This window comes from Dermacentor albipictus, chromosome 3 (genome assembly GCF_038994185.2).
Source record: "Dermacentor albipictus isolate Rhodes 1998 colony chromosome 3, USDA_Dalb.pri_finalv2, whole genome shotgun sequence".
Lineage (NCBI taxonomy): Eukaryota > Metazoa > Arthropoda > Arachnida > Ixodida > Ixodidae > Dermacentor > Dermacentor albipictus.
Window position 1 is genome coordinate 157,070,881 of NC_091823.1, and position 19,988 is coordinate 157,090,868.

Consider the following 19,988-nt stretch of genomic DNA (forward strand, 5'->3'; position numbering starts at 1 on the left):
GCGTTCCGCGCTATCTCCGTTCACTGACTGCCGTCGAGCAAACTCGGGTAAAACTCGGGTGAAGGAGAAGCTCGGCGCATCCCGCATAGCATCCCTGTTCCACTTGACTGAGCGGTGGAGCGTGATGGCTGTGGAAGCAGTGCATCAAATGCAGGCACATCTTGTTCCCACTGAGCATCCACAGGGTCTCGGAATGTCTCACAGATATTGTAAAGAACACATGAGGCTCTGATGGCTTGTTCAGCATTTGGCAACTGGCATTCTAGCATCTTCATGACAAAACGAAAACGAGCTTTCAGGCGTCCAAATCCGTTTTCAGCCATGCGTCTTATTTTGTAAAGCTTATAATTGTAAGCAGCTTCGGGGATGCCAGGTGATGCACTTGGGAAGGGCTTAAGCCATGTTGCAGTCAGCGGAAATGCCTGGTCACACAGAATGAGCGGTGTTATAGCAGCACCTTCGATCATAACCACAGGTGATTCGAGGTGTCTATATCGATCTCTCGTACACGCTGGCATCATGGCATCGGCCGGGAGCTCCAACATTGATATACCGGAACCGCTACTGATGATCAACCAGTGCCAGCAGTATAAAACTGTACATGTACAAAAGAAACAAGCGCCGAATGATGTCTTGCTCATGCGCAACAGTGGGCATTCCTGTTTGCAGTATTTTAACCTGTCATAAACAGCCACGTTGAGCAAAACACTTCTCAAACAACTGTACGAGTTACGTTACAGGCGCAGGCCACAGCATGACAGCTGCATCATGCAAGCTTGCCTATATTTTTTTTCATTGACAAAAAGGAGAATTTCATGCACACATAAAATTTCTATCCATGGCTACTTCACGACAAATCATGATACCTTTACACTGTTTGTAGAGTAAAGGCATTTTAGGCAAAATTAGCACATACATGCAGCACTTTTTTAGCAAACGGCTGGAAGTTGTTTATCAGGAAAGTGCTCATTCAGCGAAATATCGTAACTCATTTGGCCTATGTGTACATTTTTATGTATAGGCAACGCACAGCCAGTTGACAATATCAGTTATAAAATTCTAGTACTGGAAATTGCAGAAATGCACCGTGTGGCACATACTGCAGGAGGAACAAAGGAAATGATGGCAATCCGAACTTTGGTGATTGTTATTTGCAGAAACTTCTGTATTCCACAGCTACAACTGCTAAATCTTATTTAGTAACGATCGAATGCAATGGAATATATTTCAGAAGATATCACGCAATGAAAGTGAATTTATTTTTTTAACTTTCGCTGCAGCGTGGAGAAGTCTCGAAGGTACCTAGCAGCCTTTGTAGTTACGGCAATCAATTGGGTTGTCCTTCGTCGGCGATATCGGAGAGTTACAACGATCGAGAGCGCCGATTCCCTGCCATTCCGCTTGCCTTTCCAGTGAAGGAAAATAACTACCTCACGTGTTTTTCCAGTTGGTGGCGCCGGACCATTCGAAGCCACTCTGCTTCAAGTTGTTCGGTGAAAACCTTAAAACACTCCCGGAATGCGACGTTCACCGTTAAACGGCCTATGCCGAACAGATGGGCGATCGTTCGGTCTTCAGCGCTTGAGCACAGCCGATTCATCCCGACGGCCACTCTTTTTTCCACGGACAACGGCTGTCTCATGTTTGTCGTTTGGCGCTCCAAGGCGATCCTGCACGACTCAACAAGGTACCGGAATGTCGTCGGCGAGACACGGAGAGCTTGTCTGAAGTGATTCTCCCCGATATGCGGAACCGTCTCTTCGAACCCACGTTCGCTTCGCTGAAATGCCCACCGCTCACGGTGAACTGTGGAGTTGGTAGCCATCAGAGCAGCAATAGCGAGTGAATTGGCTACTAATCTGTTTCAGGCTTGCATTGATCTTTGATTGCGCTTCTTTTGCCAGTTCCAGTGACCTCTCCTTGTTTCTTCGTTGCACTCAGTAACAAATGTAAGAGGCAACTAGGGCTTTCACTTTTTCAATCTCAACTGCGCTAGCTGCGCTTCCTCCGCAGAGCGCCATGTCGGCCATATTGGTTGCTTACCCTTACTGGATTTGCTTTAGTTGCTGGGTTTAGTCGTGGCTTGGCTTGTGATGATCGAAGTGCTTTTAATTTTGAATAACTGGCGTCAAAATGATTTCGTCCGTTTTAAAAGTACTCGCAAAAGTTCTTAAACGCGTTTAATGGACACAAAATTTCTTTGAATTTCACGAATTTTGTTCCAGATCGTCATTGTTATCATTTGTGAATGCCATTACATTTTACTGTGTAGCACAGCAAGAGAGCGAATGGCATTTGATGCATCGAATGCCATTCGATTCGAATTACATTAATTCTTCCCGTGTGTCAGGGGTACTACATTTCTGTACCCGAATTCATTGCCTGAAAAATTGGGAATGCAGCCCTATCCATGAGGGTACTACAAACGATTATACGGCTCTAAGTGTAAACGCCCAAAACGCCATAAAATGCGACGAGAAAGAATCGATGCAAGTCAGTGTACCGAAGTGGCGTGATGTGTTCGGATAGAGGCAAAATAATTAATTGGTCAGAGCTCGAACGCCGGGTCGCTGAAGGCTACGTCGGCGGAAGCGAGGGTGCTGGTAATGTTTTCTTTTGTCTTGTACAGCCACGCTGTACTCTGGCACATCGCTGCCATCACCAGGCACTCCTTGAATTCGACGATGGCGTTTAACCGGTCGACGACTGTTCGTGCTTGTTTCATAACGTCCTTGTTTCATAACGCAGTAATAAGTCGTTTGAACACTGGCAGTTTTTTTCGTTCAGCAGCATTTCATCCTCTGGTGTTTCGATGCTATCGATTTAAAGTTCTCTCAAGTTCTCTTTAAAGTTTGCAGACGAAATGTCTCACTTTACTTTTATTCATTTATTTACTTCTTTATTATACACAAGGTCCATCGTCTATAAGCGTTATGTTAGAGGAGTTTAGTTACAAGATAAAATTGGTACTTTGTTAAAGTAGTAAGTCTTAGCGCAAGAATATTACGCATGTAAACATTTATTGTTCATGAATAAGTAAAAATAAACGCGCTTACCAAAGGAAACATCAGTTGCCTACAGTTTTGCGCACTACGACCTTAAAATTATGTTCTATCAGCACAAGATAAACAGTTACTTAGAATACATTGCTTAGAAGTGCTGTGAATGAACAAGGTCACTCCGCAGCTTATTCCAACCTTCGATTGTGTTGCAAACTACACGTTGAAAATGTAGCTGATACATTGGCAGAACCCTGTGTTTATAGCATAGTCTTTCCTTACTCAGACCTACTAAAGTAGATTTTGATGTATTTTAATAAGAGTGGGATGGATGATTAATATGCAAAAGACAAAGATGATGAAGAATGGCGGGGCAAAGGAACAAGAGTTCAAGACCGCCGGTCAACCTGTAGGGTCTGTGAAGGAGTACGTTTACTTAGGTCAATAATTCACAGGGAACCCTGATCATGAGAAGGAAATTCATAGAAGAATAAAAATGGGTTGGATCGCATGCGGCAGACATTGTCAGCTCCTGACTGGAAGCTTACTATTAAGATTGAAAAGGAAGGTATACAATCAGTGCATTTTACCAGTGCTGACTTATGGTGCAAATACTTGAGACTAACAAAGAAGCTTGAGAACAAGTTAAGGACCGCGCAAAGAGCGATGGAACGAAGATTGCTAGGCATAACGTTAAGAGACACAAAGACAGCGGTTTCCATCAGAGGGCAAACGGGTATAGACTATATTCTAATTGACATAAAGAGAAAGATATGAAGCTGGGCAGGATGTCATGTGACGCGCCGGTTAGATAACCGTCGGACCAGTAGGGTAACAGAATCGGTACCAAGAGAAGGGAAACGCAATCGAGGACGGCAGAAGACTAGGTGGAGCGATGAAATGGGGAAACTGCTGGGCGCAAGCTGCAATCGGTTGGCGCAGGGCAGTGGTAAGTGCAGATCGCAGGGAGAGGCCTTCGTCCTACAGTGGACATAAGACAGGCTGCTGCTACTGCTGCCAAGAAATTCGCCGCCACTAAATAGTGCCATTCTGTATTGCGAAGTGTCACCACTTGTGTGGGGACAAACTTTACAAAAGCTTTCGGGGACAGCACTCTTTCGATCATTCATGATCATTCATACTGCATGAACATTCGCAGTCTGGCACCAATAAAACGCCCCGCGTTTAGTTTGCAGTCGCCTTCGCTCCGTGTTTCAGTACTGAGACTATTGTAGACATTGTGTACAAAGCGGAATAATGTTGTTCTTCAATTATTCAAACCTTATATTTATGTTATTTTAACTTGCACGCGCTCATCTCACCCTACGTAGGGAATTACAGAATGGATATACTTAATTGCTTATATCTCATCATGCGCATTGAACACATAACTGGCAGGGCGTAAATATTACGAGAAATTGGTTTCATGGCTAACCTTCGGTTTTATTTTCCGGCGCCAATAAAACTGAGAAGATTATCATGAGCACATAAAGTATTACAACGATTTGACGCATTGTCTTTTCAGCTGTACTACACAAGTATGCTGTACGATTTCTACAGTTCCTACAAAATGACAACGGTCACGGCGCACGAGGAGGCGCTGGTGGAGTCTGCTTCCATGGGACAAGTAGAAAAGCGTCCAGCGTCCAGAAATCAGACTAGCGATGACGTCACTTCACCCCGTCACGAAACAGCCACGGACGCTAAAGTTAGAAGAACATCTACAAAATTGCAGGCGCGCAGTGGCAGGTTGCTCCCACAATCCCCGGACGGCGAAGACCACTTGACCACCATAATTCCCTCGGCGAGGATCCGAAAGCTCTCCGACCGTTCGCGCAGGCAGTCGATCGCCAGCGAATTTCATACGGGCGCGAGGACCATCGCGAAGTCCAAGTCGGGAAGGACGAGGAGGCAGTCCACTGCTTCGGAATTTACACGGACCATCGACGACGCGGCCGCGACGATCGGCCGGCCAGTGCAAGGACGGTCGCGACGGATGCCCAGCGCCCTCCGCGGCGCCATGGCTTCTGTTCAATCGGCCAGAGGCAGGCGACAGTCCGTCGTCGCTCCCGATTCGAGCGCCGCTCCCGACGCGTCCCGAAAGCAGCGCCCTCGGTCGGCCGCTGCCGGCGCCGCCGCGCGGCCACTCCTCGTGAGCGTCGGCAAATCCGGACACCAGGGTTCGACGTTCACCGATGCGAAGCTGCTCGCCAAAATTATCTCTCGTCGGCAGACCGCCAGGTGTGGAGGCTCAAGGGGGTCCGACGGAGCGTCCGCGGACCGCGGGTCCAGCAGCCTGTCGTCGAGCGCAACCGCGGGTTCCGATCACGCCGTAGCGGACGTGCCGCAGTGTGGAACGCGCACCCCTCGGCAGTCCGCCTCGTCAGACGGCGTCACCGCAACTTTGCCTGTCCGAAACTCGGCCGGTCAGTTGGCCCAGGAGCCCCTCCCAACTGACGAAGCGGGAGCCACGGCCGACGCTGGCTTGGCCGATGGGGCCCGCGGCGCCGCCGTCTAGAGCCCGTGCCTATAAAGGCTGGACCGCTAAGCGCTGGGTGAACGCCTGTGCAGCGACCAGTGTCCCTGCGCGGCTCTTGAAGAGCTGTCACTCGGCGCTGCGAGACAGCACGAACGCGCAATAACGCTTGGCTATCGCCGGCGATGTGTCATAACGACGCCGGGCGGTTGCTTAGCCTTCACCTATATTCCATTTAATATAACGTTTGCGGAGGCACCGTGCAGGCTTGCAGACCTAAACATATCGTAGGCGCGGCGGTATAAAATGATTTGAAACGGCATTTTTCGCGAACAGGCGTCCAAGTATTCTGAGTACACCTCCCGTGTAATGATTTCAATTGCTTGGGTTCATAGTACGTAATCAAGATGCAGTAGACAGTGAAGGCACCAGCTAGAGTGGTGAGGTCTGAATATTTGCGTAGAACAAAAGCATCACTTTAACTAATAAACACAATAAACATGTTTCATCTTCATTGGAAAATACTTTTTTTGCGATATCAATTTTATGCAACTCCAAGCAAATGTTTGCCGTTGCCGCAAGGTTCCTTATATGTATAGGTATATATCTGCTATATGCCATACCGTGCAACATGACATGAGGTGTATCCTATCACTAAAGTCACCCGTACCAGGTCTTACATTCTTGAGAAAATCGTTATTCGGAAATTGGAAAATGCCACGCCACAAAAAATATCGCGAATCAAAACACACAGAGCGCATGCCCCTTATCTTAAACCTTTAAAATTGCGAAACAATAACAGAGCTCGAACCTGAGAATGATGTTACTTTATTGCCGCGGCTGTTCACAACCTCCGGAATTGGCCCAGGAAAGAGGTTTTAAGCAAACCCGATACTGAAAAGTGGTGGTGAACTCGCTAAGACAGACGCTGGTTTTAATTAATAAACATAGAGGAAATTGTCCGCTGGCTGGATTCAAACAGAGCACAACTGTCCGTTTTCGCGTAGTCGGCTTACGTTTACTTCAATTCAGATTGCCAGTACAGCTATGAGTCATTTTTTTACAGATATTCCAATCACCGAAAGTGATTTTAGTAGTGTGGTACAATAAAGTCGTACTCAATGGCAAGCATGCTGAAAAAAAGTCGACTCATGCTAACGAGAATCCCACAATGCTTCCATATGACGCGGCAACATTGTGGCACACACAAGAACAACAAACTAATCACGCCACTGAGAGAAAAAGTGGACGTATAGTAATCGCAGTAAGCAATACAATAATAATAGTACATTGCTGCATAACTTTAGCATACAATAAATACAGTACACGCTACAGTCCCTCAAGACTGCAGTAACTCGGTGCGTCAGAACTAAAGATGAAATACAGGAATACATAGTTTCAGAGTACGAACTATTCATAAAAAGGCGGTTCATTAAAAGAAACTAAATATGGGCTGCTAGATAGAAAGAAAAAGCCAATAATGTAGACTGGTTCCAGTCTACTGTTGTACGCAACAAAAGGGTATTTGAATGTCCGGTTGCATGCGCGAAATAGAGGGATTGTGAAGTTACGCCTCTATATCGTGGCGTATCCTGTAGATAATGAAAATATTTTTCACACGTAGACCTTAAAATGTCCATTGATTGATTGATATAGAAACCAGTCTGGCACAGCGATTTCTTTTTTTCTAAAGGCTGGACATTGGCTTTTTCTTAACAGATCCGCCAGAAATACCCTGGAGATATTACCAAAGGGAAAGCGCGCAGCTCGTCCTTGTGCTTTTTCTAGCTAAAAAATGTTAGTTTTGGTGAAAGGGTCCCAAATTATTGCGGCATAGTCCGAAATTGGCCGTACAATCGATCTTAAGCTACAAGGTGGACAGAAGGAACCGATAATTTTAGAGCTCGCCTCAGAAAAAAAGTGATTGCGGTTTGCGTATGCGGCAACATAATTAATGTGCTTATTCCGGTTAAGATCGCTAGAGATCCAAAGACCTAAGTATATATGATGAGTTATTTCGGGTAGTATAAAATTTTGGATGCCATATTGAAAACGCAGTGTTTTACCTGTCGATTTATTTTGATAAATACTGTTTTGTCATGATTGATCATTTGCCACTTTTCGCACCAGAAAGCAGCTGTCTACAAAGTTTGATTAAACAGTAACTGGTCGCACTTGCTATAAACTCCCGAGTATGAAACGCCGTCATCTGCATAAAGTTTAAATTAAACTGGAATTCAACGTGCACTTCGTGTATTATTCTAGCAGGTTGCTATCGCATTCGTTGCTTCGCCCTTAAGACAAAAGTGAGATTTTAATTGTCGGTGAAAAATGGCGCTGTTACACCTTTTCAGGTGGATTTCTGGAACAGTTGGAAATGACCTGCATGAAAGTTTTGGTCTGTGTGACTAATAGAAGAATTTCTCTTAGCTATTTACTTAAATATATATTAAAATGACAAAATAAAACTTCAGGATTGGAAAGTCCTGTCTGCATCACAGGCACACTAAACACACTAAAAACAATTTAATTGACAACTCTTCGTTCGCTACTCTCCTGTCAGAAATGCCCTGTCACGTTGATATTCGTTATGTTGCTCATGACCTGGAAGTGCTGAATGCGCAGTGTCGATAAAAAAAGAAGTCACCCGGGGCAGATGGTGAGTATATTTTAGAGACAATTTCTTTACGTTAACCTATTTTATCGAAATTCTTAACAATATTTTCATTCCACTTCTAAATTACAGTTCTATCTTCCCACGCTCCACTATTCAAACATAGTTTCGCTTTACTTCTAAGCATACGGAAAACCGCCTCCTTCTTGGCCAATACCCCATAGTGGGCAGGCGCTATTCTTGAGGACACAAGACAAGACAAGAACCGATGGGTGGAAACTTTCCTGAATAGTTATCAGCATCGCAGACATCGCGCCAGCTGCTAACCGAAGCTCTAACGTTACAACTGCCTCTGATTGCATGACGCTTAACGCCTGCGAGCATGCGTTATGCAGCGGCTGCAGTACTGGCAAAGGAGGCCTCACGTGGTAGTCGTACATGCTGCACAAGGCGTGGTGTGAAGGCACTAGAATGGAGCAGTGGACCTGCGGCCCGCTGCCAGACGTGCCAATTTGCTCGGTATTCGACCCGCCGGGGCCACGGGTGGATTACTTTCCTATGTTCTTTTTTGCGCATTTTCTGCGTTTAACTGCGTACTCGTATGTTTCCGAGTTCTGTTTGTTTTCAATGAAGCGCCCGCTGTTGTTCTGGTTGTTATGCGGTGAATTCCCGTTTCTTTTCCGACGTTCCGTTTTGGGAACGCTTTGCAATGGGCGACAAGGCCGCACCCAATATGCAGTGGCAATGCAGTGCCGCGAGTGCGGTGTCTATGCACTGTAAGGTTGCTCTGGCACCTACTTCCTGCAACTAATCTTTCGATAAGGCAGTTGCTGATGAAAGAGCAAACAATACATTGACCTACATGGGCAAGTTGGCTTAAAGCAACAGAGTTCTTGACACTGAAAAAAAAAAGTCTCCACGCTGTGAAGGCGGTTCGACAGCGAAGCTGTAAGCGACAACTAGAACAGTTACCCATTGCGACTTAAGTTGAAAATTTTCCCGTGACAACACGCACCGGCACTTTACCCTATTATTTGCCTACGACGTTTTGACGGGCTGCGATTTGGCTTAGAGAAATTAACCGCGCCTTGTATGAACGCGTTTCTGGAGTCCTAACTGTACGCGGCATTCCCATTGTACTGTGTGGAATTCTCACCCGTGCTCTTGCGACAAAGCAACGACAACACAGTAGAGCAAATCATCACAAGGGCATTTATTGCACCTTTCATAGATCAATGCCTGCTAGCCGAATTGCTATCTACAAAACATGCCGATGGGAGCGCGACAAATCGGGAAAGTCCGACTGACCGCGACCGGATAACAAGCAAATATATTTTCCCCATGCTGGATATCAACGCCTGGTCGTTCGCGCGTACGGTCACGCGAACGGTGGCACGTTCCAACGAGGCCTCGTGAGACGGTCTCAATGAAGCATGGATCGGCGCATGCGCGGAGCGTTCGCGCCACTCGCCGGCCCGAACCAAAGAGGAAGAGCATTCTCCTTTCCGCGCCCAAGTAACCCGGCCGTGAGGCGGCGTTAGCAGCGCAACACTCGCGCCGTCTCGCGATTGCGCTTCAACCACACGGACCGCCGCGGGCCCCAGGCCACGCGGCGAAGCCGGATTACGGAAGACGGGAGCTATGCATGGAAAACAACATATCAGGGGATGCGTGAGAGTCGCGCATCCCCACAGCTGTCACAACACATATCAGTTGTTAGGCGGGTTCTTCTTTTAGTTACGAAAGTGTACATACGTCACTTCCTGCTTCCTATGCTACTGTGAAGCTGCCGTCGCTACTACAGATTGCGGAACAGTATTCTTTACCAGGCAACATATGCGGGGAGCGCTGCGAGCTTCGCATGACATGTAAGTGAAGGAGCGCCTTATCATCAGTTATGTGTTCTGATGCTTATTTTGAGCTTGTTTTTTCATGAAGCGTAAGCTGTTTTTGCATGCTGTATGCGTGATTTCAAAGAAGGTATGCTTTGTTCGCTTCGCTTTGCTGAGTGCTTGTGGCCTCTGCCTTACGGGGAAGCGGGGGTATGAGCCATTGCACTTGGAGGAATGATCCATAGATGATAGTTTCTGTTGGCGTTACGACAAGATGAACCTAGCCATAGGCACCTTCGCTGTAAAAAATTCCCAAACTCCGCATGCTCATACGCAAATCATTTGGTGAAGCGGTCTAAATTAAGTGAACATGCTAGCTAACCGAAAATAGGTGCACTTCTGATAATTTCATAGAAGTGTTCTTGTTTCAGTTGAGAAAAAGAAGTCATTTTGACTGTCCACCACGTTCTCAGGCGCTGCACCTTAAGCAACTTTCCCTATTTCCTACGCTTCTCCCGAGCAAGAGAGAAATGCGATGCGGCCGCGTGATCATGTTGGGAAAAAAGATATTACAGTTTCGCCATGAGGGCGAATCAATGGATGCGATAGCAACATTTTATAATAATACGAGAAGTGTATGACTCGTAGCTGTAGTGGCAGTGTCAATTGAAGCAAACGCCAGCTAAGTGAAAACGTGCTGTTGTGCTAGGGGCCCCCTGTTTGAATACTGCGATCGGATAATGTTATTTGTGCTTAGTAATTACAACAGCCAACGTCTTCCTTAGCGACTTTACCGCCATTTTTCTGTATAGCGTATGCTTCAAACCTCATTCCTGGGCCAATCTCGGAGGTAGTGTGCAGCCGCGCCAATCAAGTGACATCATTCTCAGGTTTCAGCTGAGCTATTGTTTCGCACTTTTAATATTTACCTCGGAGAAGCTTTAAGACAAAAGAAATCGTTGTAGCTGTTTTATTTCATGGAATTTTTTTGTGGGCTGCCGTTCTCAGAATTCTGAGGAATAATTTTACCGAGAACGTAAGACCTGACACGAGGAACCTCAGGCAATATAAACGGCAAATACGGAAAATCATACAGCAAGGTTTGCCATTTAGCATCAGTGATGCAAACTTTAGGGATTTATCCCTAAAGTTAGGGGTTCCCTGGTGTGTTTAGACATCTACTGTCGTTCTCGAATTAGCTGAATATTTATTTAGACACACTGTTATCTCGCTATTTACGCCGCTACGCATATTCAAAAGTACTGTTATGAAGTTGGGGGTCCATGCGGCCAACGAAGTTTCCATCGATGGTGCCGTGACAGGTGCCGGGAGCAAGGGTTCCGAGCGACGTTTAAGAGAATGAAAAAAGAGCAATATATGCAAAAAGGTATGTCGTTGAGATTTACAATACGGCTCCAACTATCGAAGCACACTATGGTAGCGTCTTAGCATGTCCGAATGTTACACTGTTTCCGAGCGTCCTCCCCCCTCTCCTAGGCGTTTGGATCCTCTTTTTATGCCTGCGTCGTCATTGTTCATGGTTTCCACCAACCCGGCATCAGGAGACAGATGGCGTCAGGAGACCAATCCCGGCGTCGGGCAAACGATGGTGTTGAGAGACCGATGGAGTCAGGAGGTCGGTTGCCTTTTTCCTCCAAAGGGAGCTTGGTCGGAAACGCACGCACATCACTTGGCACAAACAGGCAAATAGGGCAACGTCCGCTGACTCCGATTCCGGCGTGGTCGTGCCAATTTGTGCAGCTGACAGGTGTGAAGAAGCAAAGCCTTGCACAGACCTCCACTCCGGTGCGGAGAGGCCGATTTGGGCTGCTGACAGGTGTGAAGAATCGTAGCATGAGGCGTCAGAACTGTGTGTCGCAGGGGTGGCATTCGCCGCTCTGAACGGCCGCCGGGCACAACAGTACCCAGGCAGACTTTAGCAAGGTTACCGGAACCAGATGTTTCTTAACTCTCTTGCACTACTAATGGAAGTGGAGCAGCGCACCCGCAGTAGCGGTCGCCAGAACTACCGGCGCTGTAGTCAGTCACGACTGCTTTTAATTGTGGCATCGTAATAGAAGAGGGTGGAGCTGGTGTCACTGTTCCCTTGACCGCTGTATGGGGCAAGTCTTCCGGCGGCCCTGTAATTGAGGTTGTTCTAGTAAAATAGTGTTTGTTTTTTGACCAAAAAGGGCGTTCAAAGCTGCCGCCTATTCTTTGTTTTGGAAACCCTTGCTTGTTTCTCTTCGCGAAAGAGCGCGAAGAATTATCGCGGCTGGGTATTACAGCCGCTGCACAGCGCGTGTAAAAGCAAAACGTCTAAAGTTTGGCCAAATTTATCTATCGCGCGCTCGAGGACGCATGCTTGGCAATTTTCAATATTTCTACTTTCACAGCACCTCATACGTTGTAGCTCCAAAAGCTCTGCATACAGGAGACGCATTCCCAAAGTAAACGGCATCTTGTGTAACGGACGGCGACGAGCAAGGTGAGCCGAGTAGAAACAAACAAACCAGTTTACTTTATCATTCAACAGGATATATAGAGATGTGAGTAGAAGTGTGCACAAAAGCTTGTGGCCCCGTGAATCAAAGCGTCGTCTCTGCAAAACAATTTCAGGGATTTAGTTCGCGATCTAGGGATTTTTGGGTATAATACGGCATACTAAGTTGGCAGATGTATAGCACACATATGCCTCAATATGTACAGGTCGTAGATGCGACTCCCACCAATGGTCGTATGCTCGATGATCAATGGTGGCACCATCAATTTTGTTGTCATTGAGTTTTGGTCCCGCCAAAGGTCATGAGGTCGATTCCCACCAGGGGTCGTGGGTTGGAGTGCGTTGACTATATTATTAACTTCGTCCTAATTAACACCAAAGTCGTGGGATCGGTCCCACCAATGGTAGCACCATCAATTTGGGTGCCATTCAGTTTTCGTCCAACCAAAGGTCGAGAGTTCGAGTGCCTTTGTTAAATTTACCCTAATTAACTCCAAAGGTCATGGGTTAGACTCCCAGAAGAGGTCATGAGTTCGATTCCCACCAGGGGTCTAGCGTGGCATCATCAACTTTGGTGTCATTGAATTTGGGTGCCATAGCCTCGGACGGGAAGTTTTTAGATAACGCGGCACAACGGATCTTTAGACCCATGAGCCACTTAAGGCTTTCGCCCAAAACAAACATGCCACGACGCGATCTGAATCCAGAGCCCCAGAATCATGAGCCCAATGCTTTTCCGTGGCGCCAGGAAGCCAGGAAAGGACCGCTGTTAGGTGAAGGGCCTCCTCACTATTGTGAATTCCAAATAATTATTTGTTTCGTTCTTGGGAAAGACTCTTCTTAGTGTCGCTCTTAGGTCGCTTCTTAGGTCGCTCGACGACTATCCAACAAATCGATAAAACGAGAGACAATTTTTCTGCATATGCTTTATTCCTGCTTTAATGGAAGTACGTTTCATCTTAACGGCTACAATAACCCATCCCCCGCTCTCTCTCTCTCTTTTATTATTGTTCCTTGTTAGTTGTGATTTTTGGCTCATCCCTTCCAGTGAATGCATGCCACGGACAAGGGTCATCCTTCATATCACAAATAGAAGCGTAACGTAGGCAATGCGAGTACATAATGTCTTTGTCCCGTATTGCGCTGTAGGCTGCAGCAATAGGAACTTTTGCCCAGCCGTGTACGGTTTTGTCTCCGAAAACGAAAAATATCCCTTTGTTAAGGTTTCCCCATTTTTAACATTTTCTGCCTTATTTCGACGCCAGATTTATTTTTCTTTCCTTCCATTACATTTTATAGTGATTTTGTATGCATCCGATTTCCTGCAAGCCTGACTATTGGCAACTCTGGAATTTGTTACTTGCGCTGACAACGCTGTCCAGATAAACGAAGGTGGCTACGGCGTGCAGGTTCAAGGCGGCTCTTTCTCTTGGTGCTGCACTCAAGCGTTTCTTGTTTGCTGCGGCAAATCGAGGTGTTTCGTTGAAGCTGAAAGAGTCCTTGCTGTCCACTACCTTATCTAGATCCACCACAAAGATTTAGGCGAAGACACCGCGGAACTAGTTGCGCTGTGCGTGCAAACGTCCAATTTGTCCAGCAAGCCACATCAGTTTTCTTTGATTTGAACAAATATGGGGTTTTGCGTCCCTAAAACCCCGATATTATTATGAGGCACGCTGTAGTGAGGGCCATAGGAAATTTGGACCGCTTGGCCTTCTTTGAGGTGCACCTAAATCTAAGCACACAGGTGTTTTCGCATTTAACCCCTTTTAAATGCGGCTGCCACGGCCGGGATACGACCCCGCGACCTCGTGCTTAGCAGCCCAACACCATAGCCAGTAAGCAACCACGGCGGGTAGGTTTGTTTAATCACAAACGGCCTTTCGAGCGAGCCAGAGGTTTAAAAAGTGATGCGTAGCGAGCCTCTCCGAAAGGTGCAAACACTTGTTCGCGGCATTGTTGAAGGCCTGGCCTGCGTGTGGCGGAAAGGGCAGCTTTTCAATTCAATTTTTTATTTTTCCAGAAATAATAGGTCCTGGAAAGGGTCAAGAGCTAAAAGCTGTCTCGACAGCTTGACTAGGCCCATGACCCCCTTCTACAAGGCAGTATTGATGTACAGCAACAGGTAGTGTCCATGACATCAAGAAATGCAAAGAACAATGTATTATACAGTAACATAAGGATAATTAACAAATCTACAGCATATGATTTCAAAATGTGTGTAATAACTTTATAGTTGTGAACATATGACAATACAAACAAAAAGAAGTTTAAAACACCAGAGTATAAAGAAAATAGAATACATACATGTTCATGTGAAACAGTACTTGCAAAACAAAAGGCAAACATACATAGCCATTCATTCTTTAGATACAAAATACATTTTCAGACCTTTTACGCCGTAACTGATCACACATTTATGCTCATTTAGAATAAATGGAAGATTATGCTGTAATGACTGAAATTTATAATTATTTCGAAATTTTGGTCGAAACCAAACGTCATCATTACGTGTGGATAATGTAATATGTCTTTTTCTTAGTGATGCTAGATTCATTAGAAAATCTTTGGAAGCTACAGTGGAAAAGTAAAAGGAGCGGAGCAAGCGATACGGATACATATATTCCGCCCTAATTATATTGTAGCTTATAAAAGCACTTCGCGTGGGAGACTGGTGATCAAGGTTTGCAATATGTCGCACGATCCTCTTTTGAAGTGCACCTATCTTTGCAACGTTTCCCTTTGTCGTTGTAGCCCATACAAGACCACAGTAGTTAATATATGAAGCAAACAGTGAATGATAAATTTGGATTTTAGCCTGTGTTGGAAGAAGATGTCGGCAACGAGATAAGATTCCTGTCACTGCGGCTAGTTTACTACAAACATCTTCTATGTGTTTATCCCAACTTAAGTTTGAAGAAAACGTAACCCCGAGAATTTTGTGTTCATTCACTACTTTAACTTCTTGGCCTTGGCATTTGACAGCATGGCATGTTTTGACTATCTTATTTTTAGCTCTAAATATTACTACTTTCGTCTTCTTTGGATTTATTCTAATGCAATTCAAATTGGACCAGAGGTGTAATTTGTCAAGTATTTGATTACATTTGATAATTAGATCGTCTGCATTAGGACCCGAAATTAATATGCTGCTGTCGTCCGCATATATGATAAATTTTACGGTTGAATCAATGCTCACAATATCATTAATATATATATTAAAAAGCAAAGGCCCTAACACGCTGCCTTGTGGTACACCGTTTTGCACTGGTAAAAAAAAGGATTGTTGATTGTCTATATATACTGCCTGCTTCCTGTTTTCTAAGTAAGACTTTATTAGAGCCAGAGGTGTTCCGCGGATTCCACTAAGTGAAAGCTTGTAAATTGAAATATTATGTTTGAGACAGTCAAACGCCTTGCTAAAATCGATAAACAGGCCGAGAGTGAAAAGGTTGTCTTGAATATTTTGCACGATGATTTCTTTAATGGTTAGCAGGGCGCTTTCGGTTGATCGCCCTTTCCGGAAGCCGAATTGGGCGTCACATATAATATTCTTACAATGGAAAAATTTAGACAAACGAGTGAATATCACCTTTTCTAATCCTTTCGAAAAGATAGGAATGACAGAGACTGGCCTATAATTGCTTGTGTCGTTTCTGTCGCCGCCCTTGAATAAGACGGTCACCCTACTTTTCTTCATTTCATCAGGATAGACGCCAGTTTCTAGAATCAGGTTAAAAATATGAGCAATCACAGGAGCTATGAATTCTATGACATACTTAACTGGTTTTATTTGAAGGTTATCTATGTCTAAGGCCTTGCTATTTTTTAAGTTCATGAATGTCCTGTAAACCTCTACTTCATCGGTAGGCTCAAGGAAAATGCTGTCGGTGCATGTGTTCGTCGGCGTTTCTGAATTCGGTATCTGATTTACTGTTATTCCAATGTTCGTGAAGTGACTATTGAAATGGTCAGCAAGTGCTTTCCCCGATAGCTCACTTCCTTTATGGTTTATTCTTCCTACTGACGCGTTCTTTCTGGTGCGGCCCATAACGTCATTTATCAATTTCCAAACTACACTGGGCTGTTTCCTTGCAAGTTCAGAAAATATTTGCTGATAGTATGTTCGCTTGGCGTGTCTAAGCTCACCGTTTAGTTTGTTTCGTGCGCTTTTGAATCTAATCAAAATTTCTGGCGACCGAGTACGTAGAAAAGCATGGTAAAGCTTATTCTTGTTCTTTATCATTTTAATATGCGCGGGTGTGACCCACGGTTTTCTGATTTTTTTTGAGTGTTTAATTTCTTTGAAAGGAAAATGTGAAGAGTAGATAGTTATGAATTCGGAAATGAACTTTGCGTACGCAATATCTGCGTCTTTTATCCTGTATAAGTGGGACCAATCGTGAATACTAATGTTGTACTTGAATGTTTCCAGAGCGCTATTTGATATATATTGAGCATAAATTGGCGTTTCAGGACGCTTGCAATTTTTGGGATCTGTGTAATAAAACATATACACAGGACAATGATCACTAATATCTGAGGTAATGGTACCAGCTTGGTTGACGATAGTTTCAATATTGGTAATGAGGAGATCAATACAGGATAAAGTAGTCTGCGTAACACGTGTAGGTGTGTTGATCAAATTCATGAAACCAGTCGACTGAACGGTAATAAGAAAACGTTGGGTTAAGGTGCTATCCCCTGTGACATCAATATTGAAATCTCCTCCGCAGATGAGGCGAAAATTATTTGCGCTAACGTAGTCTAAAAATGTTTCAAAGAAGTCTATGAAACTTGAAATAATGCCATTAGGAGGCCGGTATACTACCGTTATTATTTCCAAGTTGCATTTCAAGGTTAACATCTCATAATCACTCGTTGATATGCAGAACTCCGGAACAGGAACGCAATGGCGCTGTGTTTCAATATATGCGGCAACACCACCACCGCGCCTGTTCGGCCGGTTAATGAAATAATTGCTGTATCCATTTAACCGTAGTGCGTTACTATCGCTATTGAACCATGTTTCGGTTAGCATAATAATACTAAAATGAAAACTAAATTCGTTGAGCAGTTCTGTTATCTGGTCTTCTTTATTATTAGCGGAGCGAGCATTGATATGTAAAATTGAACTAAGAGGCTGGTGTGGAAGCTGAACGCGAGAGGGTAAAATGAAATCGTAATATTCCATTTTGACCGTGTATGGCGTATCGACGTATCAAATAGCGGAACTTGGTTCAGGGCCCGCCTAGGCCGAGCCCGCTTCAAAAGATAAAGGAGCACTAGTAGCTTCAGGGACCGGGCCTATCTTTGCAAGGTCCCCTTCACAAGATATATATGTAACTTCAGAGTCATAAGCCCACCTTGCAAAGATCTTACCATTGCTTGTCCAAACTGACTTCCATTTATAGTTATGCTTCCTTTTCACTGCCATTCCTAGCAGTTTTTTCTGTGCTGGACAAAGGTGTTCGTTCACATATACCGGTGTTTCATCCCCTAGTCCTATGTCTTTGTTAGTGAACCGTGTCTTCTTTGCTTTCCTGAGAGCAGCATCACGCTTTGTTCTTGACTTAAATTGAACCACTATGTTTGTTATGGCAGGTTTCCGGGTGGGAACACGATGACATGTCTCGATGTCAGATTCAGTTATAGGTTCTTTGATGGCGTTTCCAATCTCGGACAAAATGGCCACAACGTTTTCGCTCTCCCTCTCGACGACCCCAAAAATCTCAAGATTTGCTTTCCGTGAGTATTGCTCTGAATGAACAACTCGCTTTTCTAGGTCTGAGGCAGTCATTTCAAGGGTGGAGCATTTAGCCTTAAGCACATCATTTTCACTTGCTTGTTCTGTGCTTTTTGATTTTTGGTCCTGCACTTCTTTCTTCATATCGCGGATTTCAGCATAAGCGTACTCAAGACTCTCAGTAAGATTACGTTGTTCAAGGCGTAATTCCCTGATTTTATTCCGAAGTTCCCTTTCCATCGATTCCTTGAATGTCTTTAGTTCTTGTTTTAGCTCTTCTTTTAGCCTAGCAAAATCGTCTTTCATTTTAGCCAAATCTTTCGACATGCTTCGCAAGACAACCAACAAAGTAAGCACTACAATTTGACAACTTGGCAGTAGCGGCGACTGACGCAGAAAAAAAAAGAAAAAGAAAAAAAAAAGTTACGTGTGTACCGTACTAACCTGCAGCAAGAAAAGCAGCAGGCGCTTAGATGATGCTCTGTTGTCGCCACCACTGCCAAGTGAGCGGGCCAGTGAAACGTTGTCTTCTTTTATAGCCAGCTGCTCGTCGAGATGCCGCAGATCCTTGCACAGATACGCCTCCTGGTGGTGACGCCTCTTGGTGATGACAGTGCTCGGATACGGCGTGTGGGAGCCGTACCGGTAAAGGGCGTCGGATGCAGCTGCGCTGATCGGTGATCTGCAGCAAGAAAAGCAGCAGGCGCTTAGATGATGCTCTGTTGTCGCCACCACTGCCAAGTGAGCGGGCCAGTGAAACGTTGTCTTCTTTTATAGCCAGCTGCTCGTCGAGATGCCGCAGATCCTTGCACAGATACGCCTCCTGGTGGTGACGCCTCTTGGTGATGACAGTGCTCGGATACGGCGTGTGGGAGCCGTACCGGTAAAGGGCGTCGGATGCAGCTGCGCTGATCGGTGATTTGCAGCAAGAAAAGCAGCAGGCGCTTAGATGATGCTCTGTTGTCGCCACCACTGCCAAGTCCCAACCTTCCGGCCCCTCCGTTTCTCTTTAGAAACCCAGCAGTAATTTTTCAATAATGATGTTTTATCTCTCTTATGTGTCTACTGGAACAGGTACGATACTTAACTGTTTTCAACCTTCACAGGCAACTCTGCACTGCGACTCGGGTTTCTGTTGCTTTCAGGAGCTAAATACAAATATTATGCACTCAAGCACCAGACTAAAGGCTGTAAAATTTCCAGGTCAGCGTGCCCAGGGATGAAAACAAACGAGAGTTCCGTTCACCAGACGGGGTGCACCTTCCATGTTATAGTATAACGGGATGCGTGTGATAGGGTTGTCTCCGTCCGACTTCGAGCGTTTCTACGCGCTCGCAGTACGGAGTGTTCGAAGTAAGGCCTCGGCTAGGGAATGCAGCAGACACTCGGCGGCCGTTGGAATTCTTTACCTTCTAAATTACTTTTGCGAGCAAATAGACTGACAACTCACCAGGTTGAATGAGAACAGCATCTTCCCTTTACAGCGCTAAACTAAAGCATACTATGAAAACGATATGTCGCCTCGCGGCATAGCATCTGTCGTGAATAACTTTACACCTTCAGAGGTAGTTATCATCCCTGCTACTATCCCTGCAGACAAAAGTACATTAGGTAAAATAATGCTGCTGTTTAAAGCATTCATAAAACTAATACTGGAGCATCCAACTATAAACCATCAAAATAGAATGCAGCTAAGGCGGGCATCAGAATTATTTAATAAAGCGCTTGCCTAAAAAAAAAGCACACTCCCAGATTTGAAACGCCAGCAACACATTTAAAGTAAATAAAAAGTAAGCAATTGTCTACTAGTCTACTGGC

At 45.2% G+C, this 19,988-nt stretch overlaps 1 protein-coding gene across 4 annotated transcripts in view; it reads left to right on the forward strand.

Moving 5' to 3' along the window:
- The window catches only part of LOC139057635 (uncharacterized), a 63,837-nt gene that overhangs the window by 41,903 nt on the left and 1,946 nt on the right, over positions 1-19,988 (forward strand). For 2 of the 4 annotated variants that reach the window (XM_070536211.1, XM_070536213.1), the window contains one exon: positions 4,525-5,989. The exons of 1 other annotated variant lie outside the window; for it this stretch is intronic. In XM_070536211.1, coding sequence (XP_070392312.1) covers positions 4,525-5,517 — 993 coding nt within the window. In that variant the 3' untranslated portion in view covers positions 5,518-5,989. Of the gene's footprint in view, positions 1-4,524; positions 5,990-19,988 lie in introns of those variants that run through there. One more of the 4 variants, XM_070536214.1, reaches the window with a different exon arrangement.